Below are 14,626 nucleotides of genomic sequence, written 5' to 3'. Positions count from 1 at the left end.
TACGAAGTAAGTACGAGCGCGATGGGCAGCGCGAGAGTGTCTGGGGCTACAGAACAGACAGAGCATTGTGAGCGCCTAAGAGATGATGGTCTTCAACCAATGACTGATTGGGTAACACTGGAGAGCCACAAACGATCACAATCAAGGGGCAGGGAAAAATACATGTTATGCTATTTAGCGTCCTAATATATTACCACTCAGGGAGATAGGTCAAAGGGAATATTCTCACCCCCCCCCAAAAAAAATATTTTCACACAAGGGTACATTTATTTCCCTCTAGTATATTTTGTCAGAGCTACGCAACAAAAAAAGCAAGAGATTTATTTTACTACACAAGTCATAGTAAGCTCAGTTCCCAGTTGAATACAGTCTATTTTGCATTTAAACCCCAAATAACTGAATAGTCTAAATCAACAAATAGTCGTTGGTACGAACAGTCTGACATGAGTCGTTGCACAGTGCGATGATTTCATAAGAAAGCGCTGCCTGCCAGCCCACCGTTCTGTTTCTCTGATCCTCCCAGGACACATTTGAGATGGCGCCAGCCCCGAGATGGGTGGAGCTTTCCGTCATGTGGCTTTGGAACAAACCATGGACTCGCCCATAGCTCCACCCATGATGAGATGCACACAGCCTTGATTGAGTCACTGACCAGAGATCTCAAATGCCCTCCTGACCTCCCACCAACACTCCCTGGTTCATCTTCCAGACTAGCCTCTCTCTCCATTTCCTTCCTTCTTTCTCTCGCTCTCCCTCTCTCACTCTCAGAAGAAGGAGGTGTCGGATGAGAAGGCCCCAGCCAGCCTGAAGTCTTCTCTCATCAGGACACAGAAGAGACGCTGGGGGAGGGCCTTGGAGTAGGGCGCGGGCCGCGGGACACACGTACGCAGCAGGATCTCACGCCCTGCAGGGGGAGGGAAGTCTGGCACACTGGCACCTCCCATTGGCTTTTTGTCATCAGCTCCACCCCCACGTCCTGTGTCTTCATCCAATGGAGCCAAAAGGGCAGCCTGTGGGGGGCGAGGCAGACAGAAGGGAGGAGTCAACATCTGCGTTTAGACACAGACCAATTCTAATACCACTAATTGGTATTTTGACCAATCAGATCAGCTCTGAAAATTATCTGATGGGATTGTCAAAAGACCAATTAGTGGAAAAAAGACTAGAATTAGGCTGCCTGTCTAAATGCAAGTGGCTAACATTCAGGCTGGCACAAAATGGAGAATGCAGTGCCCAACACACAGTAGACTTTCTATAAAAGCCCAATAAAATGTGGAAACTAGAACACAATATATTTTTAGGCAGTCTAAGCAGAACCTTAACACATACTACACTTTTACAATGTGAGTATAACAGAGTGTGACACGCGAGACTGAGAAAAACATACATACAACTCATTCTATCGCTTAATATTCTAAGTCGTGGGGGGAATGAAACAACCTCGACAGTGATCAGACCTGGCGCAAGTGAAAGCGGCTGGACTGGAAAACGACAGCAGCATGTTAACACAATCTATTTTTACTGAGCAGGAACAAATTACATAAATTAGAAGGCTGATTACAAATTAACAAATGCCTTCCCACATCTCCCAAACTATTGTCTAAGGCGAGGAAAGGAGAACACATTTAATGGATTGGAGCGATTCGGTGTGTGCTTCCAGATCAATGTATGCATTTGTTTTCAGTGGGGCACAGCATAGCCCTGGAGGGATGGCAACACAAGAAAGCTACGTGACGCTAAGATCTAAAGCCAAAAGGGATCAAACACACCACAGCAACCTCCAATACTTACATAGTAAACTAGCAGGCTAAAACTAGTATATAACGAACCAGACAGAAAAGAGCAACCTACCAGTCCTGTGTACATACTAAACAGCAGGATACCGCTAACCTACTGTAATGTATACACTGAGTGTACAAAACATTAGGAACAAATTCCTAATATTGAGTTGCACCCCATTTTGCCCTCAGAATAGCCTCAATTGGTCAGGGCATGGACTATACAAGGTGTCGAAGGCGTTCCACAGGGATGCTGGCCCTTGTTGACAGCAACGCTTCCCCCAGTTGTGTCAAATTGGCTGGATGTCCTTTGGGTGGTGGACCATTCATTATCAAATCTTATTGGTCGCATCCACATATTTAGTAGATGTTATTGTGGGTGTAGCAAAATGCTTGTGTTACTAGCTCCAACAGTGCACTAATATCTAACAACACACACAAATCTAAAAGTAAAAGAATGGAATTAAGAAATATAGAAATATTAGGATGAGCAATGTCGGAGTCCGGAGTATAATTATATATGTATGTGATGGCATGTTTAGACATTATGTGGATAGAATATGTAGTATATCTGAAGAATAGGTAGGATTCTTGATATACATGGGAAACTGTTGAGCATGAAAAACCTAGCAGCGTAGTAGTTCTTGACAAATCGGTGCGCTTGGCACCTACTATCAAAGCCCGTTCAAAAGGCACACATCTTTTGACTTCCCCACTCATCCTCTGAATGGCACACATACACAATCCATGTCTCAATTGTCTCAAGGCTTGAAAATCCTTGTCTCCACCCTTCATCTACACTGATTGAAGTGGATTTAACAAGTGACATCCATAAGGGATCGTAGCTTTGAGCTGGATTCACTTGGTCAGTCTGTCATGAAAAGAGCAGGTGTTCCTAATGTTTTGTGCACTCAGTGTATAGAGACATACCACTCCTTAGTATACATACTAAACCAGCAGGCTAAAACTAGTCTATTATAAACCAACCTCCACATCCACCAGAAAACACTTGTTTATCAACGCAGACCCATCATCAGAGAATGAGAGCAAATGGACATACAACAAAAATAATTGATTAGAGCTACACTAACAGATAGGTGGTTAGAAGAATAGATGGAAGGGAGAAGGAGAAGAAGAGGGGGAAGGTGGTTAGGTAAAAAGGTCAGTGGGAGGTTAAAAACACGGTAAGTGGCATCGCTTTAGGAACCCTGTGCTTCTCCATTGTGTTATGGAGGTCTGGAAATTGCAGCGGTTCACTCTTCCAAACCATTACCAGAGAAATAACTGTAATCTTTGTCTGTATCCCTCCCTCAGCTAGCCTGAACCTCAGTGGCAGCACTGCTTGCAGGTAGAAAGAGGGAGAAGTCATCGTGGAGAGGGGCATGGGGGGTGGATGGATGGACAGGGGGGGTGGAGGCAGCTAGGGTGGGGGGTGGGGGGGTGAACTAGGGGTGTAAAGGGGGGATAGGGAGGGTTGCTAGTGGTTACCTCATCACTGCTGTAGTCAGCGAGCTTGACATGGGTGAGGCAAGCAGCGTTAGGAGACAAAAAAAAACATAATACGATGGAGAGAACGAAAAAACATAAAATAAGAAACAGAAGAACAAACAACAAACCGACACAAAGTCAGGTGATTAAGAAGAGGATTAGGTTTTGCTTAAGACATGACATTCATCCCACCGAATGCATCACATGCAAAGCATACGCACTCAAGCCAGAGCAAGCGGCATTGCAATCAGACAACAATCAAACTAGTACTCTAGTCTTGTACTGGTAACATGGGTAAGATGAGGGGCAGGACATCTCTCCTCCCTTCTATTCTTCTCTGTCTCTCTTCTCTGTTCCCTCGTTCCCAAGAAACTCACCTCATTTGATTGGCTGATGATTTCATCTGATTTACATGTGCTTGGGATAATTACTAGCTTTCTTTCGAGAGCTTGGCAAAACACAGGCTGTAATTTAACACTCCGACATCTTGCTGGGTAAAAAAATAAATAAAGTGATTGAGGGAGTGAGAGTTTGCTGGAATCTAACTATTTTTTTGCACCGTTTCATCCTCCAACACAAGGCACAGGGGAGAGAGCCAAGACAAGCATTCATTCCTTGTTTGCATTTTACTAGCAATTATTCTAAGGAACAGATCTGGGACCAGGGACTGCATCTGTTGATGAACTCCGGAAGAAGACACATTTATTGGCTTTAACTAACTTTCACATTGAACAAACAAATGTATGCGTCGTTGGAGGTGCCAAGAACAAACCAGGCTTTGTATTTCAATGTGTTACAGCCAAGCATACACTTACTTTCATAACCAATACAGGTGCAACTGTACAGCACAATGCGAGAGGTCATTGCAAGTGCCTTTTAACTGATCATCTCAGACTATTCAGTCGGAGTATACTCAGAAAGACATGCAGCACAGAATAGACAGTAATTTGGTCCAGGTGTTTGTCAAATCATATCAGACTGAATAAAACAAGACGTGTTTAATTGTCCTTCTGCTAATCATAACAGAGGAAACTACAGAGCATGGATCTTTGTCAGATTGCACAAAGCCATTTTTTGACAGAAGTCTTTATCATACTTGGTATGAGTTGCATTATGTGATATGCAAGAAGAGTGACTTAACTTAAGCAATTAAACAGTTTAATAAAGCGGCAAGAAGAAAGTAGTGATAAGTGAACACATTAGAACAGAGTCCAGCAGCAGCATGCTTTTTGTTACTCAGGCAGCATGCCCAGGAGCCCCTCAGGGCCTGGAAGAAGGGTGGGGTTGTAGGAGGGGAATCAGTCAGGGGGAACATAACATCTTCTGCCTGGGCCATTGGACAGACAGCAGGTGAGCCGATAGTGGTGGCGGGATATCCTGTGATGCCAGGATTTAGGAAAGGCCCCAGTGTGAGATGGTGTGTATGTTTGTACAAGTGTGTGTGTGTGTGTTCTAGATGGTGGTGACAGTGTGAGATGGTGTGCTTTACCCTCTGAGCGCTGACAAACAGCTTGTGGATGATGCTGCCGGCTGGGCCGCGCCCGGCTCCGATCACAGACACCTCAGGCTCCTCCAGCAGAGAGCTCACGAACCTGAGAGCGAGAAGAGGAGATGGGGGAAGAGGTTCATTTCAGGGGAGCATAGTCAGAAAACACATGCAGGTATATTATATTTAAAAGACATGCAATTATACTTTTACCAACGGAATAACGAGAAGGGGTTGTAAAACTAGCTACACTACACAACATGTGAAAACTACAGCCTTTTGGAACGCATCCCTCTCCCCTGACACAGCATCTCAGATACAAGACAGGACAGGCCATTCATTGTTGGAGAGAAAAGGGACAGGTTAGTGGCTGCATGGTGTTCCAGGCCAGCTCTGAGTGTCCTCAAAATTAGTCAGGCTCTGCCTGGTTCTACTGTCTGGGCCATCAGAGGCCCCTGGGACAAATTAACACTGGGGGCCTCCCTAATATAACCCCGTCTGTCTGGATATCTATGTTTCTCTCTCTCAATGCACCTGAACCTCTGATACTGTACGTAAATCCCTAGACAGACAGACACACACAGATGTATCTACATACTCCAGACACACACTCACTTATTCACTCTCAAGATAGGCACACGCACACAAACACTATACTATGCTCCTTTATTACAATCTGAGCAGAGTGTGTGCCTGGGGAGAGGGTGGTGGAGTTTTAATATAGCACACAACACAGTATGTGTGTTTGCCCAACATTTATTAGCATTCCTACTCAAGCCCCCCCCCCCCCCCCCCCCCATCCGAGCAGGGTGTATGATGAAATAAGAGCCGGCTTGTGATATTAATAAAGCGAGGATGGGATGGAAGGTACACAAGTGGTACCCACTCCAATTCACATCCCGCCTCAACAGAGCCACAGATGACACAATCTCTATTGCACTTCACACCGCCCTCTCCCATCTGGACAAGAGGAACACCTATGTGAGAACGCTGTTCATCGACTACAGCTCATCGTTTAACACCATAGCGCCCTCCAAGCGCATCACTACGCTAAGGACACTGGGACTGAACACTTCCCTCTGCAACTGGATCCTGGACATCCTGACAGTCCACCCCCAGGTATTGAGGTTAGGCAATGGGGATTTTCGCTATAATCGACAGTTTCAATACCGGGAATAATTAATCTAACCAGAGAGTCTGGGGAAATACAGCAAAAATGTGCCCATTTAAAGCGTTCAAAACCAAGATATGGTGACTAAGCAAGGATTCTCCGCAAATAAGAGAGGTGCTGTGCCACCTTGTCAGCGCCACCATGTAAATACTTCACAGAAAGTGAAACTGATATTTAGTAATGATAGAGTAATTGATTGGCAATTAAATTGTTGTGAATTGAGAAACAGGCCGTTCATAAATTCAGAGTGTTATCATGTTCCTCAATTAATTCAGCGCATTTCAACAGTTGAACCAGGCTACAGTATCTTGACACACAGCAGACCCCCTGAGTAGGCTATAGCGTTGTCGGATCATGCAAACTTTGTAACGGCAGTCAAACAAAAGTAAAATGACCAAAGTTGAAAGCTTGCTAGATACCTCCAACGAATGACAGAATATCTCCTATTTGGCAAAGTCAAGTTGATGATTATACAGACAGCAGATCAGCTCATGAATAACGGGGAGATGATGAGAGGGAAATGTTTAAATATCAAGGCATCTTAACAGGGACCAACTCTATTTATCAATTTTTTTAAATCCATATCTACTCTCATACCGTTTGATGGTCACATTCTCTACCGAAGCTCTCATATGGGCAGCAATACGAGACAGAGCAGACATCTTATAGCGGTATTTCGACATGCATAGGCGAGACATGCTTTGATAATGCAACCTATGGATTACAAAATAAGGTTAGGAATTTTCAAGCGAGACAGGAGTCAGGATTTTGGGTTTCAGTGAGATTGGGACAATAGAAACATCACCTGGGGTCTATATAAGGCTACTACGTGAGTCAATAGATAAATAATACACTTGATTTAGGCTACATTATTGCATGCTAAATGTTTCTGATCAGTGATAGATGAGCAAATTAATAAATAAGCTACCAATTCCACTTGTCCAACCAGAGATCAATTAACCAAATATATAGACAGAGATTCAGTGAAACAAACTCACATTGGTTGATTATCAGACAAGTCAGAGGTTTTTGGTCAAGAGTAGGCCAGGTTACTACACGAGTGAAGGTCAAGGAGACTAGCATGTATAACATGCTAGCAAAATGTTCTGATCAGATAATATTCATTCGGGAAGTATTCAGAACCCTTGACTTTTACCACATTTTGTTACGTTTCAGCCTTACTCTAAAATTAATTACATGTTTTTGCCCCGTCAATCAACACACAATAATCCATAACGACAAAGCAAAAACAGGTTTTTAGACATTTTTGCAAAAAAAATGAAATAATCACTTTTACATAAGTATTCAGACCCTTTACTCAGTACGTTGTATCTCAAAATCATTGCAATGTGGTTAACCTTAATCAAAACATTTCAAATATAAAAAGATACAACTCTACCAGAGTGCCCTTAGATCATTTGAAAAGGCTGCACTTGACTGTTGCACTTGAATCATTCCCACAGTGAATTGCTAGGCCCGCTATGCTATGAAACCACACACTATTACAGAGACTTTGATATTACTGGCCGCAATTGATATGGTGAAAACAACGTATGGGGTGGGAGAAGTACAGAAACTCGCATCAATACCTTTGTCAGATAACACTGCTAAATTAAGAAATGATGCTATTGCTAGTAATCAAGAGAAAACTCTAACTGAATGACTCAAACTCCCCAGCTTATGCTCTCCAAATGTACGTTAGCCGTGAGGGCCGAGATGCCCATGAATTGACTTTTGTACGTCGGGGGTTGCTATTCACGAGGACATATAGTTCCGTCTCACGATTCCTGAGCATGAAACGGCACAGAGGATGTTCAGTGTGCTGCGTGGCTATATTGACGAAAAACAGATTCCATGAGATCGAATGGTGGGCTTTTGCACAGATGGGGCTCCATCTATGGCGGGACGGCAGGCAGGCCTCTGCACTCTAGTTATGAATGCGTCTCCCTCTGCCATATGGAAGCATTGTATGATACACCGAGAGAAACTGGCGGCAAAAGAGCTGAGCACAGAACTGAGATATACTGCAGCAGGTAACTTCAATGGTAAACTACATCAAACCATATCCACTGCACGCAGGCCTGTTCACAAAACTATGTGATATGGGATCAGAGCATGACAATGTTCTATTTCACACTGAGGATTGGTGGTTAGTAAGGGGGAGGGTTGAAAAGATTTTCACATTGACAGAGGAACTTCTGTCATTCACAATGGATGTAAAAAAGAAAAGAAAAAAAGACAACTTTCTGTGTAAAGTAAAATAAAATGTCACCTTGCCTATGCAATAGACATCTTTGAGAAACTGAAAGCAAGCATGCTGGGGAAATAAAAAAAACATTCTATAGATGCGTAAATGCATCAATGGATTCAGAGGAAAGAATTCTTATTGGAGAGACTTACAAAGGTCTTACTTATTGGAGAGCCTTCCCACAGCTGAGCATGTTTCTAACAGAAAACAGCATCAGTAAGTGAACTGGGAACTCAGAAATCTCAGACTTCTGACTTCAGTGCATTAAGGACAACTGGGAACAAAGGGAAAAAACTAGCTCTGACTGGGAAAAATCCTTTTGAACGGTCATCCAACTTGGGCCTCTTTCTAGAGCTCCGACATTCCGACCTGAATATCACTGACGTCATGATTTGACCTCTAATTTTTCAGAGTTCCCAGTTTTCTTGAAAGCAGCATAAAACTCCTAGTACCCTTCGCCAGCTCAAATCTGTGTGAAGCTGGACTGAGTGCTCTCGTTTGCATTAAAACCAAAAATCGATCCAGGTTGGATGTGACAGCAGAGATGAGTTGCACACTGTCGACTACGACTCCTGACTTTGAGAAGCTCCGACGCGACATGCATCAAGCATACCCATCTCATTAGCAGTGGTGAGACAAGACATTATGTCAGACTAATTTGCAATTGACTGTCATAGCCCCGCATTCAAAGTATGTGATGGTGAGTTAAGACAATCAGAATGTTAGAAATGTTTTTCAATTGACTGCAACAGCCCCAAATAAAAGTAAAAAGTTAACATAGGCTGTTAATGACAATTGTTAGGGACTCCCTCGGACACCGCCTGGTATAGAGGTCCTGGATGGCAGGGAGCTCGGCCCCAGTGATGTACTGGTCCGTACGCGCTACCCTCTGTAGCGTCATGCGGTCGGATGCCAAGCAGTTGTCATACCAAGCGGTGATGTAGCCAGTCAAGATGCTCTCAATAGCGCAGCTGTAGTACGTTTTGAGGATCTAAGGGGCCATGCCCAATCTTTTCAGCCTCTTGAGGGGGAAGAGGCATTATCGTGCCCTCTTCACGACTGTGTTGATGTGTGTGGACCATGATAGATCCTTAATGATGTGGATATGAGGAACTTGAAGCTCTCGACCCGCTCCACTACTGCCCTGTCGATGTGAATGGGGGAGTGCTCAGCCCTCCATTTCCTTTGTCTAGCTGACGGTGAGGGAGAGGTTGTTGTCCTCGCACCACCCTGCCAGGTCTCTGACGACCTCCTTATAGACGAGGGGTTCTCAAACTTGTTTAGCCCATGACCCCATTTTGATATCTGAAAATTCTCACGACCCCAACCATGTGAATTTTTTTTGTCATTAACAGCCTATGGTTGGGGTCGCGAGAGTTTGGGAACCCCTGCCCTATAAGGAGGTCGTCAGAGACCTGGCAGGGTGTTGCGAGGACAACAACCTCTCCCTCAAAAGTGTTATTACTTTTCTATTATTTTCTTTCTCTCTGCATTGTTGGGAAGGGCCCGTAAGGAAGCATTTCACTGTTAGCCTACGTCTGTTGTTTACAAAGCAGGTGATGAATAAAATGTTATTTGATTTGAGAGGACAAAAGAACAACAGAGGGGAAGGAGGAGTAGTGGCATGGAGGGTTGGTTAAAATGTGCCTGCTGGTTTCATCAGGAGTAGGGCTGGAGAGAATCTACAGGGAAGTTAAGAGCACTGTCTGAAAACCGAATCGATAACACTTAAGCTATTCATGGTTTCGATTGGTCTCACTTGCAAAAGAGATTTTATCTCAATAGAAATAGACCTGCATAGAAATAGATAGGTTTGAAGCAGTTGGATTGATTTCATTTAACTCCATAGGTATTTTTGTATCTCCGCAGATCTATCTGGCCCTACTGGTTAACATTAAATTACTTCTGGTAGCGCAGAGTGCTTGCAATGCCAGGAATGTATGCATGCCTAAGTCGCTTTGGATAAAAGTGTCTGCTAAATGGAATATATCCTTATTATTTCAGGGCGTGCGGCTTTTGTCCTACTGTACCTCTCCAGATCCTCTGCGTTGTCGCCCTGCTCTGCCTTCCCGATGCCAAACTTGGCCTTCAGAGAGCGGGAGCGGGCAATGACCGTCTCCACTGCTATCAGCTGGGTAATCACGTCCTGTTGAAGGAAACAGACACATAGAGTGGGTGGATGAATTGGGGGTAGAAAAAAAGTATACTGTGGCTACCTTGCAGTCCAACCAATGGGTTAGAGGTAGAGGTTAGGGATTAGACTGTTGGGGAGAGATCGTCAATCTTGCCAGGTCTCCCTTGAAAAACAGGATTTATCCTGGTAAGATAAAGGCTAGATGGAAAAAAAAGTTGTTTCCAGTCACCTCTAGTTTCTTGTAGTCTGGGCTGGGGTGGCGCAGCAGCTTGCTGGCATGAGAGGTGGCCTGCTGGATGGCCTTTCTAGCAGATAGGATGTCCTCTACTGACTCTGTATGGGAGAGAAGAGAGGAAGTTGGTGAAATATGAGAGAGGGATAGATAAAAGAGACAGACAGAGCAACAGGACCCTGCGGTCACTAACCCTCCTCCTTCTCCTTGAGGATGGCAGCATGGAGGATGCAGGGCAGGAGATGGCGGGTCAGGTCTGCTGGCTTCTGTACCGCCAAGTAGTGCAGCACCTGGGGGGAAGGGAAGAATATCAAAAGCAAATTCTCTCTCTCCATCTCTCTCTTACAGCAATTATGATTCCAGAGGTTGTCAGGGACCCGGCAAGGTACTTGACATTTCCAAAGGCATTGTTCTTTTACAAAACTGGTTCATCGGCTTCTTTTGACTTATGGAGGCTGTCTGCCGCATAAACGCAATTGTGTTGGCGAGAGGCAGCGCTGCATTTTAATGACCCTCCTCTTTATACAACACAGGGTCATTCGTTATGTTGAGTGAGTCAGTGATGAGATTCCAGGAGCTCAATCTGATTTGGTATCCCTTAATAACACACAACCCTTCAGGCTCTCGTGCACAGGGAGAGAACAGGGATAGAAGGAAAGGCACAGTACAGCGCTCTTAAGTTGTCGCAGAGTGACCTTGTGGCGATGATCTTGACTGCAATCAGAGGACTGTGGAATATAGAAGCACACCTGTCATCTACCTACTTAAGAGGACAACTTACTGGAGCAGGAAGAAAAAAGAAATATATATATATATATAAATCAGCAGTAAATTAATTCCAAACTAAATTGTGCACCTGGAATTTCCCCAAAAGAGACGACTGGCGGCAGCCATACGGATGAAGGACGCAGCGCTATAGGCTAGATGACCGACCTTCAAGGCCCGGCAAGGTTCCCCTGAACTCAGTTTAAACTCTCAGGGAGGGGAGCCATGGCAGGGAGGGGAGGGACACCTTGTGTGTGTGTGTGTGTGTGTGTCTCGTAGCAGGGACACCTTGTGTTCTGACCTACTTCCTATTTCTAGCAGCGCTGCATGGTGATTGGCTGAAACAGGGACAAACAGAGAGAGGCAGAGTGTGTAGTGAACCTGGCAGTGTTTAGTTCTCTGGGCTGGCAGCAATGAGCTACAGAACAGGTGGAGGTGTCATTCACTGAGTCTCAATCTAGCAGTTCAAAGGGGGGGGGGGGGGGGGGGGGGGGCGGGCTTTTGAACTGCTAGTTATATTAAATCAGTCAGTGAATCACAATGCAAAATGGCTCTGGGTAAAAGTTGTTCTTAGGCACAACTTATCCTCCCCAAATCCTAACCTTGAGGGGAAAACCCCCAAAATTAGCTTATCCCCCCTTTTAGTTTTTCCTGGTCTGGTAACCAAAGACTCTGGAACTAACACGGTATGATGTGATTAATCAGTTGTAAAAAGGTTTAATAAGGGCTCTGATGGGACCAGAGTTTTTCTAAAAATCAGGTCACATGGTTTTAAAAACTCCTGGCCTTTGAGAGGATGAAAATCATGTCAAACTGCAGCAACCTTTATATTTTAAAGCTAGACTAAAAGGGGCGTTTTCATCTACACACACAGAGACACCAACATTATTGGACAATAGAACTCACAGGGCTGAGCTTGCTTCATGCAGGTCTGCATCGTGTAGGCCTGCACTACGCAACTATAGGCCTAATTTAAAAAAAAAAGACCTCAGTCTGTCGGATATTGAGTTTATTGATTCATTCCAGTTAATAATGTTGGATCGAAAATGTCTAGGTTGCCTAGTCACCCAAAGTTTGAATATAAACTAAATTGGATCCCATTCACATATTTTCAAAACCCAAAAAATGAGCTAGCTATAAAAACACAAAATGTTACCGGCCCTGCAATGCACAATACAATTCTTAAAGCTCAGTACCTTCTCCGCCTCCTTGGTGTCGTCAAACAGGCGTCTCTGTCTGCGAGCGGGGGTAATCTTGGCTGTGGCCCAGGCCTCCATCCACATGTTTCCCGGGATCTTCATCCTGGCACTCAAGTCACCCCTGACCACCGTGTCCCCGTTCTCGTCCACCACCTCCTCCTCAACGTAGTCCCTGGGTGAGTACCACCTCACAAAGTCCTCCAGGGTACAGCCAGGGTTCGCTGCCTAATATGGACACGGACATACACAGGCTTGTTACTGTCACGTCATAGCCAAGTCATGTTCTCAAACCCCACAGATGTTCAAGGTTTTCAAATATATTCTAATCTTCCAAAGCATATATACGCACTCAAGAGAAGTCAAAAGTCTTCTAAAAAACCCTGGCGATAGTAGCAGAAAACACACATACATCTGGCTGATGTCATCACCACCTCTAGTGCTTCAGCTCCACTCCAGAGCAGTGCTCGCTGTCTGTGAGCTCATGACTCAGAGACAGGTGATGATTCAGGTGTAGCAGACAGCATCAGTCTGTTAATGGCCCTCAGAGGGACTGATTCTGAATCAGAGTACCTGCTGCTGTGAAATAAATCAATGTCTCACTGTTTCCCTGCTTCCTCTGGAAACCAACCGACTGACCAAGAAGAACTTTTGTGTGACCTTTCGCTGATGTGCGTTAGTGAGATTCAACACAGTCATTTCTCTCCTTCATTCACACTCCATAATTAATTAGAAGCCTGCCTTACTTCATTTCCTTTATTTTTTTTCTGTGGTAAGTTTCGTAGCGAGGAGACAGTTCCATTTCAGTGCAGCGGCAGTAGATGGATTGATGAGAAAGAGGATAAAGCGTGAATAACTGAGACAGGAGCTACTCCGTAGCCTGGGGGTCCAGGGCAGGGGGCTTCTCCTCTACTGCAGTCCCCCTAAAGAAGGTGTGTGTGTGTGTGTGTGTGTGTGTGTGTGTACATGCCGGAATTCGTGCGTGTGACATATTCAGTTGAGGAGGGGGCTGGTTATGTAGTGCTTGGCTGTCATATTCCTAAGTCCCCACCATTCATCAGTGGTCCATCCTTGGCATTGCGCCTGCAGGGACCGGGATAATTAAAGCTAAAATGCCAGATTATGCTTGGCTAAGCACAATTACATACAGAGCAGGTCGGCCCTGACCATGAAACATTTTGAGGCCATTCCAACTCAACTATGGGCTCTGGCTGAATACACAACATTCTTCTTCCTCTAGTTTTTAACCCATCTCCCTCCTCCTCACGTCAGCTGTTGTCGGAGCTCAAAAAGAACAGAAGAAGAAGAGGTCGAGAACATACAACTAACTCCAAAGTAGAGCATTTAGTGGGCCAGCTAAAAACAGACCGGGGTAATGCAACAGAAAGTTGCAACTGTGCCCCCTGAGAAAACACTATTTGTCAACGTTTGTTACTGTTGGGAACAAAGGGGTCGAGCCTGAAGTCCCATCAGAGAAGTTTAAAGATAATGACCTGAATTTCTGAACCTCTTGAATCCAACAGCTTGGAGTTGGCAGGTGTGGCTGCACTCAACTCAGCAGAAAAATGGGGTACGTTTCACTGTATTCATTGCACAATAAGGTGACCATAGAGATTAATGAAGCTTACTTTAGCCTGAGTCCATTCTTTTTTTAAAGGGACAACTATTAAATGTAACTTGATGAAATTAATTTGAGACACATAGCAGGATTGTAAAGAGCTTTGTAGATTTGTCTGCATGACGAAGGAAATTTACATGAATCATCAAAAGCATGTGTGTTCAACCTTCTATCAACTAATACTTTTACAGGCATAACATCAACGACTAGTATTCAATAATTCAACACGACGGAGGCTTATTTTCTAGATGGAAATTATTTGAAGCACTAAAACAGAAATCTATACAGTACATCAGCTCTCAAAGACTTCTTCACATGTCCAAATCCACACCCCTCACGCTTTCTAATAAGAAAGAAGCCTTTCATTGATATTAATAACACAATTAGCATGCCCTCCACTATGCCACCGTGTGAGACGAGGGAGGCAGAGAGACTGTGAGAATCAAATCAAACGCCCCCCAGTCTGACACATTGACTGACTGAGGACGGAGAACACTAATAGGCTCCTGT

The 14,626-nt window shown here is 44.5% G+C and overlaps 1 protein-coding gene across 2 annotated transcripts in view; it reads right to left on the bottom strand.

The window, feature by feature from the left end:
• Nucleotides 1–284: 284 nt before the first annotated feature.
• Nucleotides 285–14,626, bottom strand: part of rab3gap1 (RAB3 GTPase activating protein subunit 1) — a 49,418-nt gene continuing 35,076 nt past the window's right edge. The window contains exons 19-25 of one of the 2 annotated variants that reach the window (XM_055878524.1): nucleotides 12,499–12,726; nucleotides 10,731–10,827; nucleotides 10,535–10,638; nucleotides 10,202–10,317; nucleotides 4,756–4,858; nucleotides 3,267–3,290; nucleotides 285–1,010 (exon numbers count right to left, since the gene is read on the bottom strand). In XM_055878524.1, the coding sequence (XP_055734499.1) occupies nucleotides 765–1,010; nucleotides 3,267–3,290; nucleotides 4,756–4,858; nucleotides 10,202–10,317; nucleotides 10,535–10,638; nucleotides 10,731–10,827; nucleotides 12,499–12,726 (918 nt within the window). In that variant the 3' untranslated portion in view covers nucleotides 285–764. The remainder of the gene's footprint in view (nucleotides 1,011–3,266; nucleotides 3,291–4,755; nucleotides 4,859–10,201; nucleotides 10,318–10,534; nucleotides 10,639–10,730; nucleotides 10,828–12,498; nucleotides 12,727–14,626) is intronic. The other variant, XM_055878525.1, reaches the window with a different exon arrangement.

Source organism: Salvelinus fontinalis, chromosome 23 (assembly GCF_029448725.1).
Source record: "Salvelinus fontinalis isolate EN_2023a chromosome 23, ASM2944872v1, whole genome shotgun sequence".
Taxonomy (NCBI): domain Eukaryota; kingdom Metazoa; phylum Chordata; class Actinopteri; order Salmoniformes; family Salmonidae; genus Salvelinus; species Salvelinus fontinalis.
Note: the sequence above shows the minus strand (reverse complement) of the source record. Positions and strands in the feature narration are given on the sequence as shown.